Source organism: Bufo gargarizans, chromosome 3, assembly GCF_014858855.1.
Source record: "Bufo gargarizans isolate SCDJY-AF-19 chromosome 3, ASM1485885v1, whole genome shotgun sequence".
NCBI lineage: Eukaryota > Metazoa > Chordata > Amphibia > Anura > Bufonidae > Bufo > Bufo gargarizans.
Window position 1 is genome coordinate 559,621,436 of NC_058082.1, and position 24,278 is coordinate 559,645,713.

At 47.8% G+C, this 24,278-nt stretch overlaps 1 protein-coding gene across 1 annotated transcript in view; it reads left to right on the forward strand.

Moving 5' to 3' along the window:
• The window catches only part of TMPRSS3 (transmembrane serine protease 3), a 155,090-nt gene that overhangs the window by 23,513 nt on the left and 107,299 nt on the right, over positions 1-24,278 (forward strand). The window contains exon 3 of the mRNA XM_044285875.1: positions 16,768-16,904. Coding sequence (XP_044141810.1) covers positions 16,768-16,904 — 137 coding nt within the window. The remainder of the gene's footprint in view (positions 1-16,767; positions 16,905-24,278) is intronic.

A 24,278-nucleotide genomic window follows, 5' to 3' on the forward strand; every position in this document is an offset into this window, starting at 1 on the left:
CATGGGGCTGCAGCTAAAGGTGGGGGGAAGGGACAGCCTGGCTCTCCTTTATCCCAGCAAAATGGCAGAAGACACGATCATTGTTATGATCAAGGGCTCCTGACTCCTAATTATGCTAAATTCCAAGAATGGGATTTTAGACGACCCGCCCGGTGTCTCCTCCAGCCAAGGCCAGAGCCGCACGCCAGGGAAAGGAGTTATCCATACTTTCTCCTACAATATCCCCGCAGAATCAGGCGTTCACTGATACAATTAGTCGCCTCCGTCACAGTCACCGGGGGTGAAAAGTAAAAATATAATCGGACACGGGGGAAACCAAAATGATTATGTTCCATCAAAGATTGAATTTATTTTTTTATTTTATTAAAAATATTTAAATCATTTTTATTTATTTACCATGTTTTATTTACCGTAGTTAAATTTTTACTTTTTTTTATTTTAATTACATTTTTGGTCATTTTCTATTTTATTCTTTTTTATTGTAATGCTTTAAGATTTTTTTATTTTATTTTTAAACATTTAGGCTGCTTATACAATTTTATAGCTTGTCTTTCGTAATTGTGTAATCTGTTGGTCAGCCATGGACCATCGACGGGTGGAATCAAAATGAAAAAGAATAGTTTAAGTATAGGTTTTATCAGAAATATCAACTTTTTTTTTTTTTTTCCTTTTGTATCAGTTTATTCATGTATAAAGTGCCACCACATTCTGCAGCGCTGTACAGAGATTGTCACCATGCTCACTGGTCCATGTCCGCATTGGGTATCAGAACCATGGAAAGAGAGAAGATGAAGGAAGATCTCTCTGTCTGACAGTATACGTCTATCTATCTATCTATCTATCTATCTATCTATCTATCTATCTATCCTTCTCCTGAGGTTCTCTTTTGGGTGTTGAGTCTTTTCTATTAGACTAAGGTTCCCACTCAAGTCTCTACAGAGAATACGGAGGCCGCCTAATGTCATCCTTGCAATGGTCCCACTTATGTCTTCAAGTGTCCCTGTCAGTAATGCAGCCATTGATGCTCACTTGTCTCCTGCTTTACGTTGACCTCTTCTTCGGGGCTCTTTGTTGTAGATGTCTCAGTGCACTGGTTAGGAGGACTATAGGGTAGACTATAGGCTTTAAGACAAAAGAGGAAAAAGAGAAGTGCCTTAAATACTTTGGAGACTGGTAAAGCTGCCCATAAATACGACGACCATGAGCAGCTATCATCCCATCTATAGAACAAAGCCGACTGTGGATGACCAACTTAACGTAGTCTATAGGATGGTGCGTTCTTTAGGGTGAAGAGCTTGGTGACCTTGTATGGGTCAGAAGAGTCATAGTAGGCTGGGACTGTGGAGGACCATGAGTTCCACACCCTTTTACTACTCACTAGAAGATCAGTGGGGGGTCCAACTGCTGGGACTCCCATCGATAACTAGAATGTAGGTCCTTATCATCAGTTGGAAACAAATTGGTCACCACTGCTCCATTAACAGTCCATGGGACTGCTGAAGATACCCGAGTACAGGGTTCCGCTAGCGCCAGTTGTCCCATAGGGCTTGATGGTGTGGTGGTGCTAGACCGCCACTATATTCAAGAGTGGAACATGGAAGCCACGTTCGTGTGAACAGTGGGGCCACCAGCAGTGGAACCCCTACCAATCTAACAGTTATGTGGGATAAATAGTTGTTACCAGAATACCCCTTTAAGTCCATCTCAAGATTATGAACACCCCATATGTGAAAAAAAATGTATAGCTCCATACATTGCCCATTAAGTAGTGCCATGCTGTATTTCACCGCATGCATCTAGTGCAGCCATATAGTTCCCAAATAATAGCGCCGTATAGTGCGTACATGATGCCATACAGACACGAGATAATAACGCTCGTATCATAGAGTTATTTATACCAGTGTCCCAATATTAGAATAGTGCAAGGCACAGAGCTTGGTAGTGGTTACAGTGCCCCTATAATTGTAACACCTACGGTGCCCCCATAACAGATCCAACCACAGTGCCCCTATAATTGTAACAAATATGGTGCCCCCATAACAGATCCAACCACAGTGCCCCTATAATTGTAACACCTACGGTGCCCCCATAACAGATCCAACCACAGTGCCCCTATAATTGTAACACCTACGGTGCCCCCATAACAGATCCAACCACAGTGCCCCTATAATTGTAACACCTACGGTGCCCCCATAACAGATCCAACCACAGTGCCCCTATAATTGTAACACCTACGGTGCCCCCATAACAGATCCAACCACAGTGCCCCTATAATTGTAACACCTACGGCCCCCCCATAACCGATCCAACCACAGTGCCCCTATAATTGTAACAAATATGGTGCCCCCATAACAGATCCAACCACAGTGCCCCTATAATTGTAACAAATATGGTGCCCCATAACAGATCCAACCACAGTGCCCCTATAATTGTAACACCTATGGTGCCCCCATAACAGATCCAACCACAGTGCCCCTATAATTGTAACAAATATGGTGCCCCCATAACAGATCTAACCACAGTGCCCCTATAATTGTAACACCTATGGTGCCCCCATAACAGATCCAACCACAGTGCCCCTATAATTGTAACACCTACGGTGCTCCCATAACAGATCCAACCACAGTGCCCCTATAACTGTAACACCTACGGTGCCCCCAAAACAGATTCACCCACAGTGCCCCTATAATTGTAACACCTACGGTGCTCCCATAACAGATCCAACCACAGTGCCCCTATAATTGTAACACCTACGGTGCCCCCATAACAGATCCAACCACAGTGTCCCTATAATTGTAACACCTACGGTGCCCCCATAACAGATCCAACCACAGTGCCCCTATAACTGTAACACCTACGGTGCCCCCATAACAGATTCACCCACAGTGCCCCTATAATTGTAACACCTACGGTGCTCCCATAACAGATCCAACCACAGTGCCCCTATAATTGTAACACCTACGGTGCCCCCATAACAGATCCAACCACAGTGTCCCTATAATTGTAACACCTACGGTGCCCCCATAACAGATCCAAGCACAGTGCCCCTATAATTGTAACACCTACGGTGCCCCCATAACAGATCCAACCACAGTGCCTCTATAATTGTAACACCTACGGTGCCCCCATAACAGATCCAACCACAGTGCCCCTATAATTGTAACACCTACGGTGCCCCCATAACAGATCCACCCACAGTGCCCCTATAATTGTAACACCTACGGTGCTCCGATAACAGATCCATCCACAGTGTCCCTATAATTGTAACACCTACGGTGCCCCCATAACAGATCCAACCACAGTGCCCCTATAATTGTAACACCTACGGTGCCCCCATAACAGATCCAACCACAGTGCCCCTATAATTGTAACACCTACGGTGCCCCCATAACAGATCCAACCACAGTGCCCCTATAATTGTAACACCTACGGTGCCCCCATAACAGATCCAACCACAGTGCCCCTATAATTGTAACACCTACGGTGCCCCCATAACAGATCCAACCACAGTGCCCCTATAATTGTAACACCTACGGTGCCCCCATAACAGATCCACCCACAGTGCCCCTATAATTGTAACACCTACGGTGCTCCCATAACAGATCCATCCACAGTGTCCCTATAATTGTAACACCTACGGTGCCCCCATAACAGATCCAACCACAGTGCCCCTATAATTGTAACACCTACGGTGCCCCCATAACAGATCCAACCACAGTGCCCCTATAATTGTAACACCTACGGTGCCCCCATAACAGATCCAAGCACAGTGCCCCTATAATTGTAACACCTACGGTGCCCCCATAACAGATCCAACCACAGTGCCCCTATAATTGTAACACCTACGGTGCCCCCATAACAGATCCAAGCACAGTGCCCCTATAATTGTAACACCTACGGTGCCCCCATAACAGATCCAAGCACAGTGCCCCTATAATTGTAACACCTACGGTGCCCCCATAACAGATCCAAGCACAGTGCCCCTATAATTGTAACACCTACGGTGCCCCCATAACAGATCCAACCACAGTGCCCCTATAATTGTAACACCTACGGTGCCCCCATAACAGATCCAAGCACAGTGCCCCTATAATTGTAACACCTACGGTGCCCCCATAACAGATCCAACCACAGTGCCCCTATAATTGTAACACCTACGGTGCCCCCATAACAGATCCAAGCACAGTGCCCCTATAATTGTAACACCTACGGTGCCCCCATAACAGATCCAACCACAGTGCCCCTATAATTGTAACACCTACGGTGCCCCCATAACAGATCCAACCACAGCGCCCCTATAATTGTAACACCTACGGTGCCCCCGTAACAGATCCAACCACAGTGCCCCTATAATTGTAACACCTACGGTGCCCCCATAACAGATCCAAGCACAGTGCCCCTATAATTGTAACACCTACGGTGCCCCCATAACAGATCCAAGCACAGTGCCCCTATAATTGTAACACCTACGGTGCCCCCATAACAGATCCAACCACAGCGCCCCTATAATTGTAACACCTACGGTGCCCCCATAACAGATCCAACCACAGTGCCCCTATAATTGTAACACCTACGGTGCCCCCATAACAGATCCAAGCACAGTGCCCCTATAATTGTAACACCTACGGTGCCCCCATAACAGATCCAAGCACAGTGCCCCTATAATTGTAACACCTACGGTGCCCCCATAACAGATCCAACCACAGTGCCCCTATAATTGTAACACCTACGGTGCCCCCATAACAGATCCAAGCACAGTGCCCCTATAATTGTAACACCTACGGTGCCCCCATAACAGATCCAACCACAGTGCCCCTATAATTGTAACACCTACGGTGCCCCCATAACAGATCCAAGCACAGTGCCCCTATAATTGTAACACCTACGGTGCCCCCATAACAGATCCAACCACAGTGCCCCTATAATTGTAACACCTACGGTGCCCCCGTAAACAGATCCAACCACAGCGCCCCTATAATTGTAACACCTACGGTGCCCCCGTAACAGATCCAACCACAGTGCCCCTATAATTGTAACACCTACGGTGCCCCCATAACAGATCCAAGCACAGTGCCCCTATAATTGTAACACCTACGGTGCCCCCATAACAGATCCAAGCACAGTGCCCCTATAATTGTAACACCTACGGTGCCCCCATAACAGATCCAACCACAGCGCCCCTATAATTGTAACACCTACGGTGCCCCCATAACAGATCCAACCACAGTGCCCCTATAATTGTAACACCTACGGTGCCCCCATAACAGATCCAAGCACAGTGCCCCTATAATTGTAACACCTACGGTGCCCCCATAACAGATCCAAGCACAGTGCCCCTATAATTGTAACACCTACGGTGCCCCCATAACAGATCCAACCACAGTGCCCCTATAATTGTAACACCTACGGTGCCCCCATAACAGATCCAAGCACAGTGCCCCTATAATTGTAACACCTACGGTGCCCCCATAACAGATCCAACCACAGTGCCCCTATAATTGTAACACCTACGGTGCCCCCATAACAGATCCAAGCACAGTGCCCCTATAATTGTAACACCTACGGTGCCCCCATAACAGATCCAACCACAGCGCCCCTATAATTGTAACACCTACGGTGCCCCCATAACAGATCCAAGCACAGTGCCCCTATAATTGTAACACCTACGGTGCCCCCATAACAGATCCAAGCACAGTGCCCCTATAATTGTAACACCTACGGTGCCCCCATAACAGATCCAACCACAGTGCTTTTACAGTTGTAAGTCAATGATAAAAATCTGCAACAGAAATTGACATTTCAGAATTTTCTGTGTGAACAATTTGCGCAGTATGTAAATGTCTGCGGATTTTCACACATGCCGATTTTGCAGTGTATTTTCAGATTTGTTTTAAAATCGCCAACTGATTTTTCCCATCCCATGTGGACGTACCCTAATGGGGACCCAAGTGATAAGTGAGGTATTAGTGTACCTCACTGGTATAGACAGCCAAGATACAACCAGAGAAGGATAACTGGTACAGCTAGGCGCTGGCCTGCTATGACAAGACTTGGAAGGGGCCAGCACTTTAAGGGTTAATTTAAGAATAAAAAAGGTGGGAAGGGACTCGAGAGCTAGGAATGAAAGGCAGGGATTGGATAACAGCCTGGCCACCCACTCTTTAAAGAGTACCTAACAGCAGGGTCTACACTAGTAGAACAAGCATACTGCTTGGTAGGGCTGATCCTGCTGATTAAAATGATACCTGTCCTGTAAAAATCGGTTGCGCCGTTCCTGGGAAAAAAGACTTTTATTCTATAGGCGAATCTGGGCTTCAGTGCTTTGAGGGGCGTGGCCACCACGTGACATGGCCCCGCCTCTCAGTGCACCAAAGTTCACATGTACATAGGAAATACAAGTTTCTTCTGTTGAGAATGCCGTATCCAATTTTCACAAGACAGGTATCATTTTAATCAGCAGGAACAACCCTATCAGGTAGTATGCCTGATTTAAAGGGAACCTGTATTTTGTGTATAGAGCTGAGGACATGGGTTGCTAGATGGCCGCTAGCACATCCGCAATACCCAGTCCCCATAGCTCTGTGTGCTTTTATTGTGGAAAAAAACCTATTTGATACATATGCAAATTAACCTGGGATGAGTCCTGTCCCTGACTCATCTCACGTACAGGACTCATCTCAGGTTAATTTGCATATGTATCAAATTGGTTTTTTTCCACAATAAAAGCACACAGAGCTATGGGGACTGGGTATTTCGGAGGTGTTAGCGACCATCTAACAACCCATGTCCTCAGCTCCTATACACAAAATCCAGGTGACAAGTTCCCTTGCCCTGTCTCCAGGACCAACCCTATTAATCCAGTCATATAGCCTGGTAGGGTTGATCCAGCTGAGTAAAACGATGCTTTTTTTTTTTTTTTATTTTTTTTTAGCTGCCTGCATTTTGGAGAAATGTACACTTTTATGTTTATGCAAATGAGGCATTGGAGCACCAGGAGGCGGGCTTATGTGGTTTGAGCTGCTCTGGTGCTCCATACTGACGCCTCCGTTGTCCCCCTCCCCTGAGATCAACAGCGATAGATGTGAGTCTAGTGGTGATGTATCGTGCCTGTGCACTGGGTCGCTTGCATGCCGCGTCTGAACCGTCAAGATGATTAGTGCGCACGCGCCGGTGATGTCATCACACCCAGAAGTAGAGGTGACTGCGGATGAAGCAAATGTGGTCCACAATACGGCAACGGGCATCACACGTTCATATGAAAGAGTCCTAAGGGTTTTTAACAATGAAGGTGTCTGTACTGAACACCAGGGGTGATCAAACCACATCAGCCCGCCTCCTGGTGCTCAAATGCCTCATATGCATAAACATAAAAGTGTAAATTTCTTCAAAACGTCTGCACCTACAAAAAAAAGACAAGTATCGTTTTACTCAGCTGGATCAACCCTACCAGGCTATATACCTGGTTTAATAGGGTTGACCCTGGTGACAGAGCCTCTTTAAGTAAATTCTTTGGTAGATGACGTAGAGGAGGTGGAGGTCATGTATGGGACTTATGGAGGTGGTGTTGGGATCGACTGGAGGGAAGGAGACCCCTCTTCAATTACATGGTATCTGGATGGCTTCTTCCCACTGAGGCAGTCTTGGTGAACCAGGAGGCAGTACCTGGAAAGATTCGTCATCCCCGAGCTGTCACAGTGCGACTGCAGACTGGTACTTTTTTGGTACTGTGTAAGGGCCACCCATGACCTACAATGAGACAGACCTTCTGTATTTAGTTTTTGTGATGTTCAGGATATTGATTAGAAGTTTAGATGGTTAATGAGGCCTCTGCGGCCATTATTTTTCCATCGTCACATAGCTTTATTTGTCAGGGGAGAAGGACATGCCCTAGTCATGTCCACATTGAACCGGAGAACTAGACCTTGCACCCCCATGGGCTGAAATGGCCCACCAGTGTAACTGAGGATCCTCCAGAGGCCCAGGATCTGACACAATAATGGGCTCCAAAGGTCCAAGAGAAGACAAACCCACTTGGAGCTGACGTTGACACCAATCTCTTGCCTGATTAGAAGTTTAGATGGTTAATGAGGCCTCTGCGGCCATTATTTTTCCATCGTCACATAGCTTTATTTGTCAGGGGAGAAGGACATACCCTAGTCATGTCCACATTGAACCGGAGAACTAGACCTTGCACCCCCATGGGCTGAAATGGCCCACCAGGGTAACTGAGGATCCTCCAGAGGCCCAGGATCTGACACAATAATGGGCTCCAAAGGTCCAAGAGAAGACAAACCCACTTGGAGCTGACGTTGACACCAATCTCTTGCCGCTAGGGTCTACGCTGTGTATAAATGGAGGAAGACCCTCAGAATCAAGGTACCCCCGTCCGACACTGGTACCAACCACATCCAGTATTCTCACACACCTGCTTCTGTCTGTCCGTGGAGGACATTTTACTTGACATCTGGCTTGGAGCTCCTCAAGGATCCCTATAGATTTTTTTTTCCTGGAGAAGTAATTGTTTTTTTTATAACCTCGGCCTTCAGAGCTGACTCTAAATATAGCCGCCGTCCTGATAGGACCAAAATCGATGGAAGAAAAGGAAAACCAGTCAAGTGGAACTTTTTGTTTTATAGAACTTGTGCATCTTTTTCTTCGCCGCCGCCGCCTCCTCCTAAGGGAGATATCACAAGTGAATCCTCGACGTTCTCAGTAGCTGCAGCCGAATCCTCTGCACCGGGGGATTCCACCAGTAACTGCGAATTCCACTGCGTCGCTCCCATAAACATTTAGATAACAAACATTTTTTTTCACATCCCACTCATCAGCCAGAAATAGAGACTGCGGCGCCCCGGCCATCGCTGCGCGAGGCAGACGCTGGATTACCGGATTCTCAATAATCTCTTCGTATATCAGCTTTTTTTTTTTTTTTGGGAAGAAAGGCAATTATTTGTGTCTGCATCATGTCAGCCGCGTCAGCCGTAATTACCAGCTCCGCGCATCCTTCACGCTCACAGTTATTGTAAATCAAAGATGATTTTATTTATTTCATTTTTGGGCCTTTATTGTAATGCTAATGCCTGTTTGTTTTCCTTTGTGCTGAAGAAAGTTGTGTGTCCTGCCCTCTAGTGGCAGGAGGAGGATTAAACCGCGTTCTCACTGCGTATTAGGGCTGAAGGGATGATGCATCTATTTATTACACAGCGCGTCTGTCTACCTATCTATCTCCTATCTATCTCATATCTATCTATCTAATCATATATACAGTATATGTCTTCCAATCTATTTATATTAATATTTTAGTCATTTATGTCTCCAGTTATTAGCTATCTACCTGTCCGTTATCCATACATCCCTCCAATATCTATTTATCTACATACCTGTCTGTCTATCTATAAAAGGGTTGAGACAAAGTGCCCCCCCTCTTACAAACAGGGCTGCATCCTTTCAGTTAGGCACTGTGCCCATGGGTTACTATTGACCCCATTGGGGCAACCACTGCACCTTGCCAAATTGTTGAACTTTTCATGTATTTGCTATTTACATGCTGCGTTATATCTCCCTGCCATATGCCCGCATCCATGTATATGTCCTGTTTTATGTGTAATGTGAAGTGTTGCACGTGTGTCATGTGGGTTTACACTGCTGAGGAAATACCAGCTGGGGTACTGCAAAATAAGATACTGCCCTGAGGATGGTGAACTGCTCTGTGTGCACAGGCCCTGGACTTAGCTGTCTAATGGCGATAAATGTCGGTGGTGGTCTATGGCGGCGTCTCACCACCCTGCAGAAGTCATATACCTTGGAATGTGATGGATATTGCAGATAAGCTGCACCAGGGCATAAATTGCACTTTAATATACTGTAAATGTGTGTGTATTGAGAACAACACTGGGTTATACTGCCACCTACTGGACAACTGTATTGTTACTGTTGGATTATATGTTTGGATGAAAAAAGACCTTTTAGTCATGTGATTTTATTTTTTCAGGTCCTTAAAGGTTTCTTTGAGTAAAATTTTTGGGTTGGAAACCGCAAGGAGGCAGATAAAATAATATTAATAAAAAAATATTAAAATCACCTTCTGTGTCCACCTCAGACCCAGTGTTCTCTCTGCTGGGCTGCAGCTGTGATGTAATGTTTTGGCTGCACATTACCGCTGCAGCCAATCACTGGTGTCAGAGGTCTAATGCCATACACCGCTGAGGTCAGTGATCGGCTGCAGCCATATACGGGGCATCACTGCTACAACCTATAACATAATATCATGGATGCAGCATGGTGAAGAGTAGAGATGAGCGAATCGAATTTGACAAAGTGGAATTCGATCCGAATTTCAGGAAAAATTTGATTCACACCGAATCCAAATTTCCTCACGCTTTGTGGTAACGGATCACATTTTCCTAAAATGGCTGCTGCACGTGTTAGGACATGGAGCAAGGAACTCTGAGAATGCGGGATCACCCACAATGCCATGCATGCAGCCAATCAGCAGCCAGCCAGCCCTGTGATGTCACAGCCCTATGAATAGCCTCAGCCATCTTGGATTCAGCCATTTTCCAGTGTACTTAGTGCAGGGAGAGACGTCAGCAGGCGCTAGGGACAGTGCTAGAAAAAACTACATTGTGATCAAAAATAACTATTTACAAGTGCAGGGAAAGGATAGGGAATAATCATTCCACAGCATTTATGTAGAACAGGGTTCAGTAGGGGAGGTTACAGCCTGGGTAATAGGAACAATCCTATTACACCTTGCTGCACTGACTGCGGACCCAAACTGCCATTATACAGCTCTGTAATTCCAGCAGACCTTCCTTGTTATTGGGGTGCAAGTGCTGTGTGATACAGCCATTAACAGGGGTTATTACAAGGAAATATTTCTATGTCTTATTTGCTCTTGTGCGGTGCAGTTATATGTTCTAAAGACTTTTTTGGATTGTATTAGTTGAAAAAAAGGGCTTATTAGCCGTTGTGCGGTGAAGTGCGAAAATTACAGCCCTCTTTGTCGTGTATTAGTGGCAAAAGTAAAATATATTTGCCGTTCAGCGGTGCAGTCATATGTTCAAAAGCCCTTTTTGCTGTGTATTAGTGGCAAAAAAAAATATATTATTTGCCGTTCAGCGGTGCAGTTATATGTTCTAATGCCTTCTGTGGCCTGTATAAGTGTAAAAAAAAATAAGGGCCTATTTACCGTTTAGCGGTGCAATTATATGTTCTAAAGCCCTTTTTGGCGTGTATTAGTGAGGAAAAAGAAAAAGAGCTTATTAGCTGTTCTGTGGTGAAGTAGGAAAATTACAGCCCTTTTTGGTGTGTATTTCTGGCAAGAAAAATATTTGCCATTCAACCGTGAAGTTCCATTGTACTACAGCCATTTACGGGGTGTATTAATGGGATAGATACGTACGTCCTATTAGCCGTTCTGTGGTGAATTGTGATTGTTATATATTTTTTTTGGGGGTGTATTAATAGGAAAAAGAATACGTCCTATTAGCCGGTCTGCAGTGAACCGACATTGTTATGCAGCCATTGTTGGGGTGTATTAATGGGAAAAATAAGTACGTGTTATTAGCCGTTCTGCAGTGAATTTACATTGTCATTCAGTGGTGAAATTTGTTTGTGATACAGCCTTTTTTGGGAAAATTGATAGGTGATTGTAGACTTTCTTCTGTATGAACTGAATTGCGTTGATTAGCCATTCATTGGTGAAATTTATTTGCGAAACAGCCTTTTTTGGGAAAATTGATGGGTGATTGTAGACTTTCTTCTGTATGGACCGAATTGCGTTGATTAGCCATTCAGTGGTGAAATTTGTTTGTGATACAGCCTTTTTTGGGTAAATTGGTCAGTAGCTGTAACTATGGTCAAGGACAATACATGTCCTTTATGACCCACTGGGTAAATGTGGTTCCTGCCCAGCAACAGCAGCAACTTGGCCAGGTGACGCCACTTCTGCCTCTTCACGCCGTTGGTCCTGCAACAATGTCCACCTCTGCCTCCTCATCCTCCACCGTGTCCTCAGCCTCCACTGCAGGGACAATTCACAGTGCCCCCCAGCATACCGCCTGTGCAGGGCATGGCGGTGTCATGCTGTTCTGCACCTCGTTTCCCTGGGCGAATGGAGTCACACGTCCTTCATCAAGAAATCGAATCCTGGATTCTCCGCAACAACTCAAAGTCGGAACAATGGTGACTGGCAACGGGAAGAACATGGTGTCGGCGCAGCGTCAAGGAGGGCTGAGCCATGCGCCCTGCATGGAGCATGTGTTCAATCTGGTTGTCAAGCGGTTCCTGAAGTCTTCCACCCATCTGCAAGATATCCTAAAAATGACCAGGAAACTTTGCATGCACATCAACCACTCGTACAAAGCAAAGCACACCCTCCTTGAGCTGCAGAATGGTATCCCCTAACATAGGCTGATATGTGACGTTTCCACCCGTTGGAATTCCACCCACCATATGTTGGACCGACTATACGAACAGAGAAAGGCCATAAACGATTTCTTGATGATCCAAGCGGACAGGAGTACTCCCCTGTGTAACTTCGATGTCAGCCAGTGGCAGCTCATGCGTGACACCTGCCGTTTACTCAGGCCCTTTGAGGAGGCCACGTTATTTGTCAGTCGCCAGGACTATGGGATGAACAATGTCATTCCACTGCTTCATGTCCTGGTACAGATGATGGTAAATCTGGCTGGTCAGGGGACTGGAGACACGGCGCCTAGATCTCACGGCCACATGAGCCCTGTGGGGGCTGAACTGGAAGAGGAGGAGGAGGACAAGCAATGTGTAGCGAAATGGGTGGTTTTTACACAGGTGACAGGAGTCGAGGAGCAGGAGCAGCCAGAGGAGCTACAGGGCGATGAGGAAGACGAGGCAGAGGACCCAGACACACCGTGGCAGTATGCAGTGGAGATGGAGGCAGGGAGTCCTTCCGAGTCACTTGCACAAATGGCCCGATGCATGCTCACTGGCTTTTGTAGTGACAGCTAAATTGTCACCATTCGGCAGAGGGATGACTTCTGTCTCTCCACCTTGATGGACCCTCGCTACCGGTCCAAAATGGGGGCCGTTTTTACACTTGCTGAGAGGGAGGACAAACTGAACTACTATAGAGACATCCTATGTAGGCAGTTGGCCGCTGCCTATCTGCGCCATCATCCATTCTCTTGCATGTCGAACCGGGGGGCCCTCTGCGCTCACATTCCACTGCCTTGGCTGCTGTGGAGGGGTGGGGTGGCAGGAGCAGTACCAGCTCCATTAGCAGCAGCCTGAGTCTAGAGTCGCTGATGAGCAGCTTTCCTCACCCGCATAGTGAAGAAACTACTCACCAGCAGCAAGACATAGAGCAGAACCTGAACCAGCAGGTGGTGGCATACTTGGAGTGCACCCTGCCAGCCATCATTGAAGATCCACTGGACTACTGAGCAGCCAAACTGGATTTGTGGCCGCAATTGGCCGAGTTTGCCCTGGAAAAGTTGTCCTGCCCGGCCAGTAGTGTGGCATCAGAGCGGGTGTTTAGTGCTGCGGGGGCCATAGTTACCCCAAGAAGAACTTGCCTGTCCACCCAAAATGTGGAGAGCCTCACCTTTGCCAAGATGAATCAGGCATGGATCAGCCAGGATTTCCACCCACCAATGCCTGATGCATCAGACTAGATCATCCATGGTGCCACACCAACACTTTGACAAAAGAGACTGGTTTCTTCTGGCTACCTGCCTCAGCTACTATTCTGATGCTGCCACCTGCCTGATGCCACACATATGATGCCAAGTGCTCCTTCTTTCACCTACCATCTTCAGATGCTACTGGGAAGAACAGAATTCCAGAATTCGCTAATTTATTGCGAATATTATGAGAAAAATTTGTGAAATATCGCAAAAACAAATATTGCCTATGTCGCTCATCACTACTAACCATATGCTGACTGAGTGAAGGTGGATGCTCCACAGACAGGATCCGTTTTTTGGGGGTTATTGTTCTGACGGATCAGAGGAAGGGCAAAATAATCAGTGACGTCAACACAAACTTACTGCTGACACCCTCTCCACTCTGTCGGGGGGGCTCTACTTGTATAAGCATTTAATAGAACAGGTTCTGTAGACATCTATGTGGAATCAGCTGCCGACGATGTAAAGGGAGTGCGCTTCTTCTTGTCGCTAACATCGACCTGTAAGGTTGAGTTCATACTTGAGTTATTTGCTCAGTTTTGGCCCCGTGACTGCCCTAATAAGTGTAGTGTGCAGTTATTCTAAGAGCAACGCCTGTCATCTGCATGTCATACAGACTCACAGTATTGTGTCACTACCACAGCAGACTACCTATGCGTGTTACTGCAAGGCACAGTGTTCTACACCCCTATAAAGGCTCTGTGCAGCCAGGAAATATACGTTTTTAATGTGATTTACCGCAAATAAATTCGAATTGAACCAAATTTTTTCCAAAAATTTGGCAATCCGGCCAAATTGAATTTTTTTAAAATTCGCTCACCTCTAGTGAAGAGGACAGAGCGGTGGTGATAGATCAGAGCAGGCTCCAGAAGGTGTGTTTAATCTTTTTATTAATTATTTAAACAGTCTGTAGGAAGTCAGATAACCCCTTCAAGTTGTTTTGAGAGCAAATAGTAGAGAGATAATAAATACTGTAGCAGTGCTCTGCAAACTTTACATCAACATCAGGCGGGAAGGAGATGGAAGAATGAGCTAGGAAGCTGCTGCTGAAAACAAAGCCAGCAATATCCCTGTATTGTAACTAGCTAGATAGTGGAGGTGAGTGGCACTTGTCTATATGACTAGGCTAGCGCCATGCAAACTACAATGCTGTGGCAGGAATCTGAAGGTCAACCTCAGATTTCTTCTGCAGATTCCACAGATAATACATATTAAATGTTTCCCATGTGTATTTCCACCATGTGAACTATTCTAATTGTCTACACACTTTGGATTCCGATATGTAGAAACCATTAGTTAGATTGGATCTGCCAAAATATAACATGTTGTGGGTTGCAGAAACTAAATTCAACGGAAAACCTAAAAAAAAAGGCTGAGATATTAGGAGCTGTTTGATATTGCATGGAGGTCAAGGAACAGGGTAAAGACAGAACAATAGATTATATGAGATGTTTTTGCAATACTATGTCATAGAACTAAAGTGACATTTTGCATGCAAAAGTAATGCTACCCCCAACCCGCAACAATTTAATGGAGACCTTTTTTTGTAAGGACTATGGAACTCTCTGCCTGAGGAGGTGGTGATGGTGAGTACAATAAAGGAATTCAAGAGGGGCCTGGATGTATTTCTGGAGCGTAATAATATTACAGGCTATAACTACTAGAGAGGGGTCGTTGATCCAGGGAGTTATTCTGATGCCTGAATGGAGTCGGGAAGGAATTTTTTATTCCCCTAAAGTGGGGAAAATTGGCTTCTACCTCACAGTTTTTTTTTTTGCCTTTCTCTGGATCAACTTGCAGGATAACAGGCAGAACTGGATGGACAAATGTCTTTTTTCGGCCTTATGTACTATGTTACTATGTTGTGATGAATAAGTCCCAGTAATCATTTTAGCATTTTATAACCCTTTGTTGCTGCCATGTCAAGGACAAATGTCCCTGTCAAGGCTCCATTTTTCTTTTACGCAGCTACAAATCCCCTACATAGATATATATAGAGTTACATGATAAAATTCTGTCTGCAGCCACCACTAGGGGGAGCTCAGGAGCTCACTACATTGATTTATTGAATAACACTGTACTCATGAAGCTCCTGAGCTCCCTCTAGTGGTTATTGCAGGCAAACTGAAATTCGTTATTTAACTCCTTCCCACAGTGGCAGTTCGGGACCAAATGATGCAGTCCTATTTTTTAAAGCTGAAATGAGTCACTTTCTGTGTTAGTAACTTTGTAATGCCTTTATGTATCCATTGATTGTGAGACTGCTCTTTTCTTGACACGTTGTACTTTTTGGTGCTAGTAAATTTTTAAAATATTTTGGAAACTTAGCATTAACATCTACCATATGTTCACTGTATGCTGCCATCATTTTTTAAACGCCCTTTTATTTTTTTAGAACCTTAGAGGGCTTTAATTGAACAGCAATTTTTCACATTTTAAAGACAACTTTCTCTTATATGTCTTTATTCCGTATGTATAAGTGCTAATATTTTACTAAAGGGGTTTTCCAAGATTAAAAAAAATAATCTAGCCCAGAGCAAAAGGCTGTGTGAAAATAATAATAAAGAAAAAGCATACTCACCTTTTAAATGTCCTGCCTGTCCCGGGCCCTGCTGCTCCAATCTCCCCTATGCCAGCAGCAGTCATATGCTGTTCATTCTGTGTGGCTGCTGAAGCCAATCACTGGCCTCAGTGGCCACATGTGGATGAATGGCACATAACTGCTGAGGTCAGTGATTGGCTGCAGTGGTCAATTGAATAATGAATGACACATGACAGGCCCAGGGGAGATTGGAGCAGCAGGGATTGGGACTGGCCGGACATTTAAAAGGTAAGCTTCTTTTACTTAATTTTACTCTGCTCCCTGCTCTATGCAGTGACGTAGCTATAGGGGTCACAGCGGTCGCATTTGCAACTGGGCTCCTAACCCAGGAGTGCCCACAGGCCCCCCCCCCCATTGCCAATTACTTTATTTTTTCGCTTCATAAGACGCATCTTATAAAGCGAATGCTAGTGAGTGCTTTCATTATGGAAGGACTCACTGGTCTGCAGGAGGAAGCACTGCGAGCTGTACTCACCCCTCATCTCTGGTCTTCTCCAGTCTGTGCTGCGCTGTCTTGACTGCGCACGATGTGACCTGACGCTGCAGCCGAGAAGTGCGGGCCCAGAGCAGATTAGAGAGCGACAAATGCAGCAAGAGAACAGCTGGACCAGGAAAGGTGTGGCGGAGCAGGAGAGGTAAGTAACTTTATTTTAAGGTCTGATCTGAGGTCTGATACTTGGGAAGTCTGACATTGAGGTCTAATGGAGTCCTGATATGAGGTCTTATGCAGAGGTCTGACATGGAGGTCTTAAGGGGGTCTGATCTGAGGTCTGATATGGGGGTCTCACATGGAGGTCTAAAGGGGGTCTAATACTAGATCTGATTAGGAGGTCTCACATGGAGGTCTAAAGGGGGAATGATCTGAGGTTTGATATGGGGGGGGGGTCTGACATGCTGGTCTAATGGGGATCTGCACTACGGACTGATATTGGGGGAGATGTCTGACTTGGAGGTCTAATAGCGGTCTGATTTGAGGTCTGATATGGGGGTCTAAGTGGAAAGCAGTTGGCACTCGACATAAAACTCAGTCCGCACGAGAAGGAAATGCTTCCAGACCGTATATAATAAATCTCAGCGGACCGCTGAGATTTATTATATATGATATGGGGTCTGACATGGAGGTCTAAAGGGGGTCTGATTTGTGGTCTGATATGACGGGTCTAACATGAAGGTCTGATGGGGGTCTCATTTGAGGTTTGATATGGGGGTCTGACCTGAGGATTTAATGCGAGGGTCTGACGATCTGATATGGGGGTCTGATCTGAGGTGTGATATGGGGGTCTGATCGGAGCATGTGATATGGGGATCTGATCTGAAAGGTAAGGGGGTATTTTTTGCACTGGCGCACATTATAAGGGGGGATTTTCTATACTGTTGCACATTATAAGGCAGTATTTTTGTACTGGCACACATTATAAAGGGGGTATTTTTTGTACTGGTGCACATTTCAAGGGGGTACTACTGTTGGACTATGGGGAACATGATTACTATAATGGGCACAATGGTGGCATTATTACTTTTGGGAGCACTATTACTATGCACTCTAGGAGATAATAATTTTTACTGGTGGGACTTTGGGGAGCACTACTACTGTGGCGGCACCCTGGCACAGTATCAGCTTGGCACAATTATTTTTGAGGGACATTATGGTTACACTATTACTGTCAGGGACACTATTTGCTGGGCGCAGTTATTTTTTAGGGCACTGTGTACCAATAATTCTTGAAGGGGGCACTATCTGTGTGGTACTTGTATTTTCAGGGAGACTGTTTCTGCAGTATAGTGTTGGGGAGCACAGTGGGCACAGTATTTGGGGGTGGCAGGATGAGTGTTCAGGAGGTGGGAGGATGATGGAAAGGTAGGAAACTAAGATGTCTGTCTGTCAATCTCTGCAAAGACAAGATATGGCTGAAAGAAGTCATCATGGTGGTCTGGTCAGAATGGAGAAGATGAGGAATGAGAACATCTACATCAGAGGAGAAGTCACTGGATGTAAGAGGTACATATACAGTATGTGCGCTGTATTCTCCTGTATGTTTTGTAGCGCTGTATGTAATGTTTTCCAAGTATGTCTTTAATAGTGGAGCTAGAGGGAAGGGGTTAGGTTGAGAATTTGGCATGGGGAAGGGGGGGGGGGGGGTGGTTTCAATCTCAGGCAACAGAAAGGCTAGGTGCACCCCCGCCATTGGCCACAAAGCACTGAGGGAAGGGGGGCCACAGCTGAACTCTTGAACCTTTATCAACGCCCCTGGCTCTATGACAACTTTTAAAAATCTAGGAAAATGTATGCTCGGGCAGTTCCTTCCCGTGGACTCTGTAGATTATTTCTTCTATGCTGGTTACCTGAAGCACTTTTTCATTTAAGCATAGGGACTTCTGGGAAACAGGTGTGGTTCAGGTTATATAAGAGAGAGTAACACCGCTCAGTGAGTGGGTAGCGGCAGTGTGCAGTAATAGGGTGCAGCAGCAGTGAGTAGCAGAAGTGTGTAGTGGCAGTGTGAAGCAGAAATGTGCATTGGCAGTATGGCAGCAGCAGTGTGAAGCAGCGGTGTAAAGCAGCAGCAGAGAGTAGCAGCAATTTGGAGTGGCAGTGCGCAGCAGCAGTGTGCAGAAACAGTGTGTAGCAGTGGTGTGCAGCAGCAGGGTGCAGCAGCAGAGAGTAGCACCAGTGTGTAGAAACAGTGTGTAGCAGTGGTGTGCAGCAGCAGTGAGTAGCAGCAGGGTGCAGCAGCAGTGAGTAGCAGCAGTGAGTAGCAGCAGTAAATAGCAGCATTATGCAGCAGCAGTAAGTAGCAGTTGTATGTAGCAGCAGTGTGCAGCAGCAGTGAGTAGCAGCAGGGTGCAGCAGCAGTGAGTAGCAGCAGTGAGTAGCAGCAGTAAATAGCAGCATTATGCAGCAGCAGTAAGTAGCAGTTGTATGTAGCAGCAGTGTGCAGCAGCAGTGAGTAGCAGCAGTGAGTAGCAGCATTATGCAGCAGCAGTGAGTAGCAGCAGGGTGCAGCAGCAGTAAATAGCAGCATTATGCAGCAGCAGTGAGTAGCAGATGTATGTAGCAGCAGTGTGCAGCAGTGAGCTCATACAGTGGAAGAACACAGAGCAGGACCTCCTGGCTATTTTTACCTACGGGGCTGTTCACATCTCGTTTTTGCTGTACGTCAAGTGGATACGTTTATAAACAGAATCAAGTATAGAATTGTATGGCTTGACTGTCATGGTCTTACCTCCTCGCTGTTCCCTTCGTTTGACATGTGCTGGCGGCCATCTTGGTTTCTGGGTTTTCTTGTAGCCTCCCACCCTGCGGCTCCTCCTTCCCACTGGGAGGAGCTGGATGCCCAGCTCATATATATAGGAGGTCTGTGGCTTCAGTTCCTTGCTTGGTCCTCCTGTGTTCACATGCTTCCAAGACTGCTGCTGCTGCTTCTGGTTCCTGATCCTGGCCTCGTCTGACTACCCCGTTGGTTCCTGATTCCGGCTTCGTCTGACTACCCCGTTGGTTCCTGATTCCGGCTTCGTCTGACTACCCCGTTGGTTCCTGTTCCTGGCTTCGTCTGACTACCCTTCTGGTTCCTGACCTCTGTCTCCGCAAGACCCTGCTTCGGTTTAGCCATCCGTTCGGACTTTGCTTACGGCTTGCTCTTCAATAAAACCTTCTTATTTTCCACTTATCTCTTGTTGTACGTCTGGTTCATGGTTCCATGACATTAGGACCAAGCCATGAATTCTGACGGTACAGGGCCACCCTCGCTACCTACGCTGGTTGCCAGACTTGATCAGCAGGATCACCTGTTGGGTCGGTTCGCTGTGGCGTTGCAAACCCTGCTTGAACGCACGGCTCATTTAGCTTCCGTTGCCGATGGGTCGGTTGTCGCTCCTGGGCCCGCTCCTACTGCCGCTCCGGTTGTTGCGCCAGAGTCTACCCTGACACCTGTTGCTGCGCCTGTGGTGTTTCAGGGTATGACCGGTTCTGCCCCCCTTCCACAGCGCTTTGGGGGAGAGCCAACTCAGTGCCGAGGTTTCCTTAACCAGGTGGGCATTTACTTCGAGTTGCTGCCACATGCCTTTCCTACTGAGAGATCAAGGGTGGGCTTCTTGATCTCGCTGCTCTCGGACAAGGCCTTGGCCTGGGCCAGCCCTTTATGGGAGAACAACAATCCGGTGGTTGCCGAGTTTTCCGGTTTTGTTGCTTCTCTTCGGAAGGTATTCGATGTGCCGGCTCGTGCTGCCTCTGCTGCGAAGCTCCTTATGTCCATCAGACAGGGTTCACGATCCGTAGCTGAATACGCCATTGAGTTTCGTACCCTGGCAGCAGAGGTGGGCTGGAATAATGAGGCTCTGGTCGCTGCTTTCTCTCATGGTCTCTCGGATGCCTTGAAGGATGAGGTTGCAGCTAAGGACCTACCAGTGGAGCTCGAGTCTCTTATTTCTTTCCTGATTTTGATTGACACCAGACTCAGGGAGAGACCTTCCTTTAAGGAGAGCCTGCGGAGGTCTCCTAACAGATTGGCGCCTACGTTTGCTGTCCCACCCGTGCCTCCCTCTCCTCCCACGCCTCCTGGGGATGACTTGTCTGGGGGTGAACCCATGCAGCGGGGGTTTGCTCGCCTGTCTGAGGGGGAGAGGGTACTCCGGAGACGCGAGGGCCGATGCATGTACTGTGGTCTCGGTGGGCATTTTCGGTTGGCATGTCCGAACCGTCCGGGAGAACGCTCGCACCTGAGGTCCTGTCGGGGGCAGATCTTGGGTGGAGTCTCCTCGTCCCCGGTTTCCCGTGTTGACAAACCACTGATCACGGTTGTCCTCTCCTGGGTCGGGGGCTCGGTGACGACCCAGGCGTTGGTGGACTCTGGTGCTGGTGGTTTGTTCATTGATAGAGTGTTCGTTGCCGCCAATTCCATTCCTCTGCAGCCTCGAGGTTCCCCACTGGCTCTTGAGGCGATAGACGGCAGACCCCTTCTGCCGCCACACGTGACTCATGAGACCCTTCCAGTGGGGATAGCCATTGGTGCCGTTCACAGAGAGTCGGTCTGTCTCCAGGTTATTTCGTCTCCACACTACTCGGTGGTCTTGGGGTACCCCTGGCTCCAGAAGCATAATCCGACTTTCGATTGGAGATCGGTCGAGATCCTCTCGTGGTCACCGCAGTGTGGGGCTAGTTGCATCCATGGGCCTGTCAAGTTGCTGTGTACTTCCTCGGACTCTCTGTTGCCTCCTGAATACGAAGAGTACCGGGATGTATTCGATAAGGTGCGCGCGGTTGCCCTACCTCCGCACCGCCCATACGATTGTGCCATAGAGTTACAATCCGGTGCCGTTCCTCCTCGTGGCAAAGTCTATCCACTGTCGGTAGCGGAGAATGAGGCCATGGAGGAGTACGTGAGGGAGGCGCTTTCACGCGGACACATTCGCAAATCCTCGTCCCCGGCAGGGGCTGGATTTTTCTTTGTGAAAAAGAAGGGCGGCGAGTTGAGGCCTTGCATCGATTACAGGGGTCTCAATCGCATCACGATCAAGAACGCTTACCCGATACCCTTGATTTCCGAGCTGTTCGATCGCCTCAAAGGGGCCACGGTCTTTACCAAACTCGACCTGAGGGCGGCATATAACCTGGTAAGGATCAAGGCGGGCGATGAGTGGAAGACCGCGTTTAACACCAGGACCGGTCATTATGAATCCTTGGTTATGCCCTTTGGGTTGTGCAATGCGCCCGCAGTCTTCCAGGAATTCATCAACGATGTTTTCCGTGACCTGTTGCAGCAGTGTGTGGTGGTCTATTTGGATGACATCTTGGTATATTCTGCATCCATGGAGGCCCACATTCTGGATGTCAGACGAGTGTTGCAACGCTTACGAGAGAACAAGCTGTTCGGTAAGCTTGAGAAATGCGAATTTCACCGATCCCAGGTAACCTTCTTAGGTTACATCATTTCCGCTGAGGGGTTCTCCATGGATCCTGAGAAGGTTTCGGCTGTCTTACAGTGGCCCCAGCCCAGTGGGCTTCGTGCCCTGCAGCGCTTTTTGGGCTTCGCCAATTATTATCGGAAGTTCATCAGGGACTTTTCCATGCTAGCCAAGCCTCTCACGGATCTGACCAGGAAGGGCAGTAATCCTCAGGTCTGGCCGCTCGAGGCCATCCGAGCTTTTGAGGCTCTAAAGTCCGCCTTTGTGTCGGCTCCGATTCTGTCGCATCCCAACCCTGGGTTGCCTTTTGTCCTCGAGGTGGACGCGTCTGAGACGGGAGTAGGCGCCCTCCTGTCTCAGCGTAGAACACCAGAGGGTCCTCTGCTTCCTTGTGGGTTTTACTCCCGGAAACTGTCTTCCGCGGAGTGCAACTATCAGATTGGTGACAGGGAGTTATTGGCCATCGTGCAGGCCCTTAAAGAATGGAGGCACTTGCTCGAGGGCTCGGTGGTTCCGGTTCTCATCCTGACGGACCACAAGAATCTGACCTACCTCTCTGAGGCCAAGAGATTGACACCACGTCAGGCCAGATGGGCTCTGTTCTTGTCACGTTTTAATTACGTGGTCTCCTACCTACCCGGCTCCAAGAACATCAGAGCGGATGCCTTATCACGGCAGTACTCCGAGCTGTCCGGGGAGGAGTCGATTCCGACTACGGTCATACCCCCGAATCAGATCCTGGCCGCTATTCGCACCAGCCTGACTTCTCCTCTGGGTGAGCAGATTTTGGCGGCTCAATCTGGTGCTCCCTCTGGGAGACCCAACGGCAGATGTTTTGTGCCTGAGGAGTTGCGCACTCGGTTGTTGCGAACCTACCATAACTCCAAGGCCGCGGGGCACCCTGGAAAGAATCAGCTGTCCTGAGCGGTTTCACGTCTGTTCTGGTGGCCTTCTCTACGTTCCGACATCGCCGCATATGTAGCGGCATGCTCCGTTTGTGCCCAGAGTAAGTCCCCTCGGCACCTTCCGTTGGGCCTTTTGCAACCCATAGCCACCGGGGAGCGTCCATGGTCACACCTGGGGATGGATTTCATTGTGGACCTCCCTGCATCCCGAGGCCATACGGTCATTCTCATGATTGTGGATCGGTTTTCCAAAATGTGCCACTGTGTTCCTCTCAAGAAGTTACCCTCTGCACAAGAGTTGGCCTCGATTTTTGCCAGGGAGGTCTTCCGGTTGCACGGTTTGCCCAAGGAGATTGTGTCGGATCGGGGGAGTCAGTTTGTGTCCAGGTTCTGGCGCGCCTTTTGCTCCCAGTTGGGGATTCATCTCTCTTTCTCCTCGGCCTACCACCCTCAGTCCAATGGGCCGCAGAACGATCCAATCAGGCCTTGGAGCAATTCCTTCGTTGCTATGTCTCCGATCACCAAGACAATTGGGTTGACCTCCTGCCTTGGGCTGAGTTTGCCAGGAACACGGCGGTGAACTCTTCCTCTGGGACGTCTCCCTTCATGGCCAATTATGGGTTCCAACCTGCCGTGTTACCGGAGGTATTCTCTCCCCAGGATATTCCGGCTGTGGAGGATCACCTTTCCGTCCTACGTGCTTCTTGGGTACAGATCCAGAGGTCCCTTGAGGTCTCTGCGCAGCGCCAGAAACTCCAGGCTGATCGCAGACGAGCGCCCGCTCCTTCCTACCAGGTCGGAGACCGCGTATGGTTGTCCACCCGCAACCTCAACCTTCGAGTGCCCACTCCCAAGCTGGCGCCTCGCTTTGTTGGTCCCTTCCGAGTGCTTCGCAGGGTAAACCCGGTAGCCTATGCCCTTGCGCTTCCTCCTGGCATGCGGATCTCCAACGTGTTTCATGTCTCCCTGTTGAAGCCACTGGTGTGTAATCGTTTCACTTCCTCGATTCCTCGGCCTCGTCCGGTCCAAGTGGGCAATCGTGAGGAGTATGAGGTGAGCAATATCCTGGACTCACGCCTGGTCCGCGGCCGGGTGCAGTTTTTGGTCCATTGGCGTGGTTATGGTCCAGAGGAGCGTTCCTGGGTTCCCTCCGCAGATGTCCATGCTCCTGCTTTGCTCCGAGCCTTCCACGCACGCTTCCCTCAG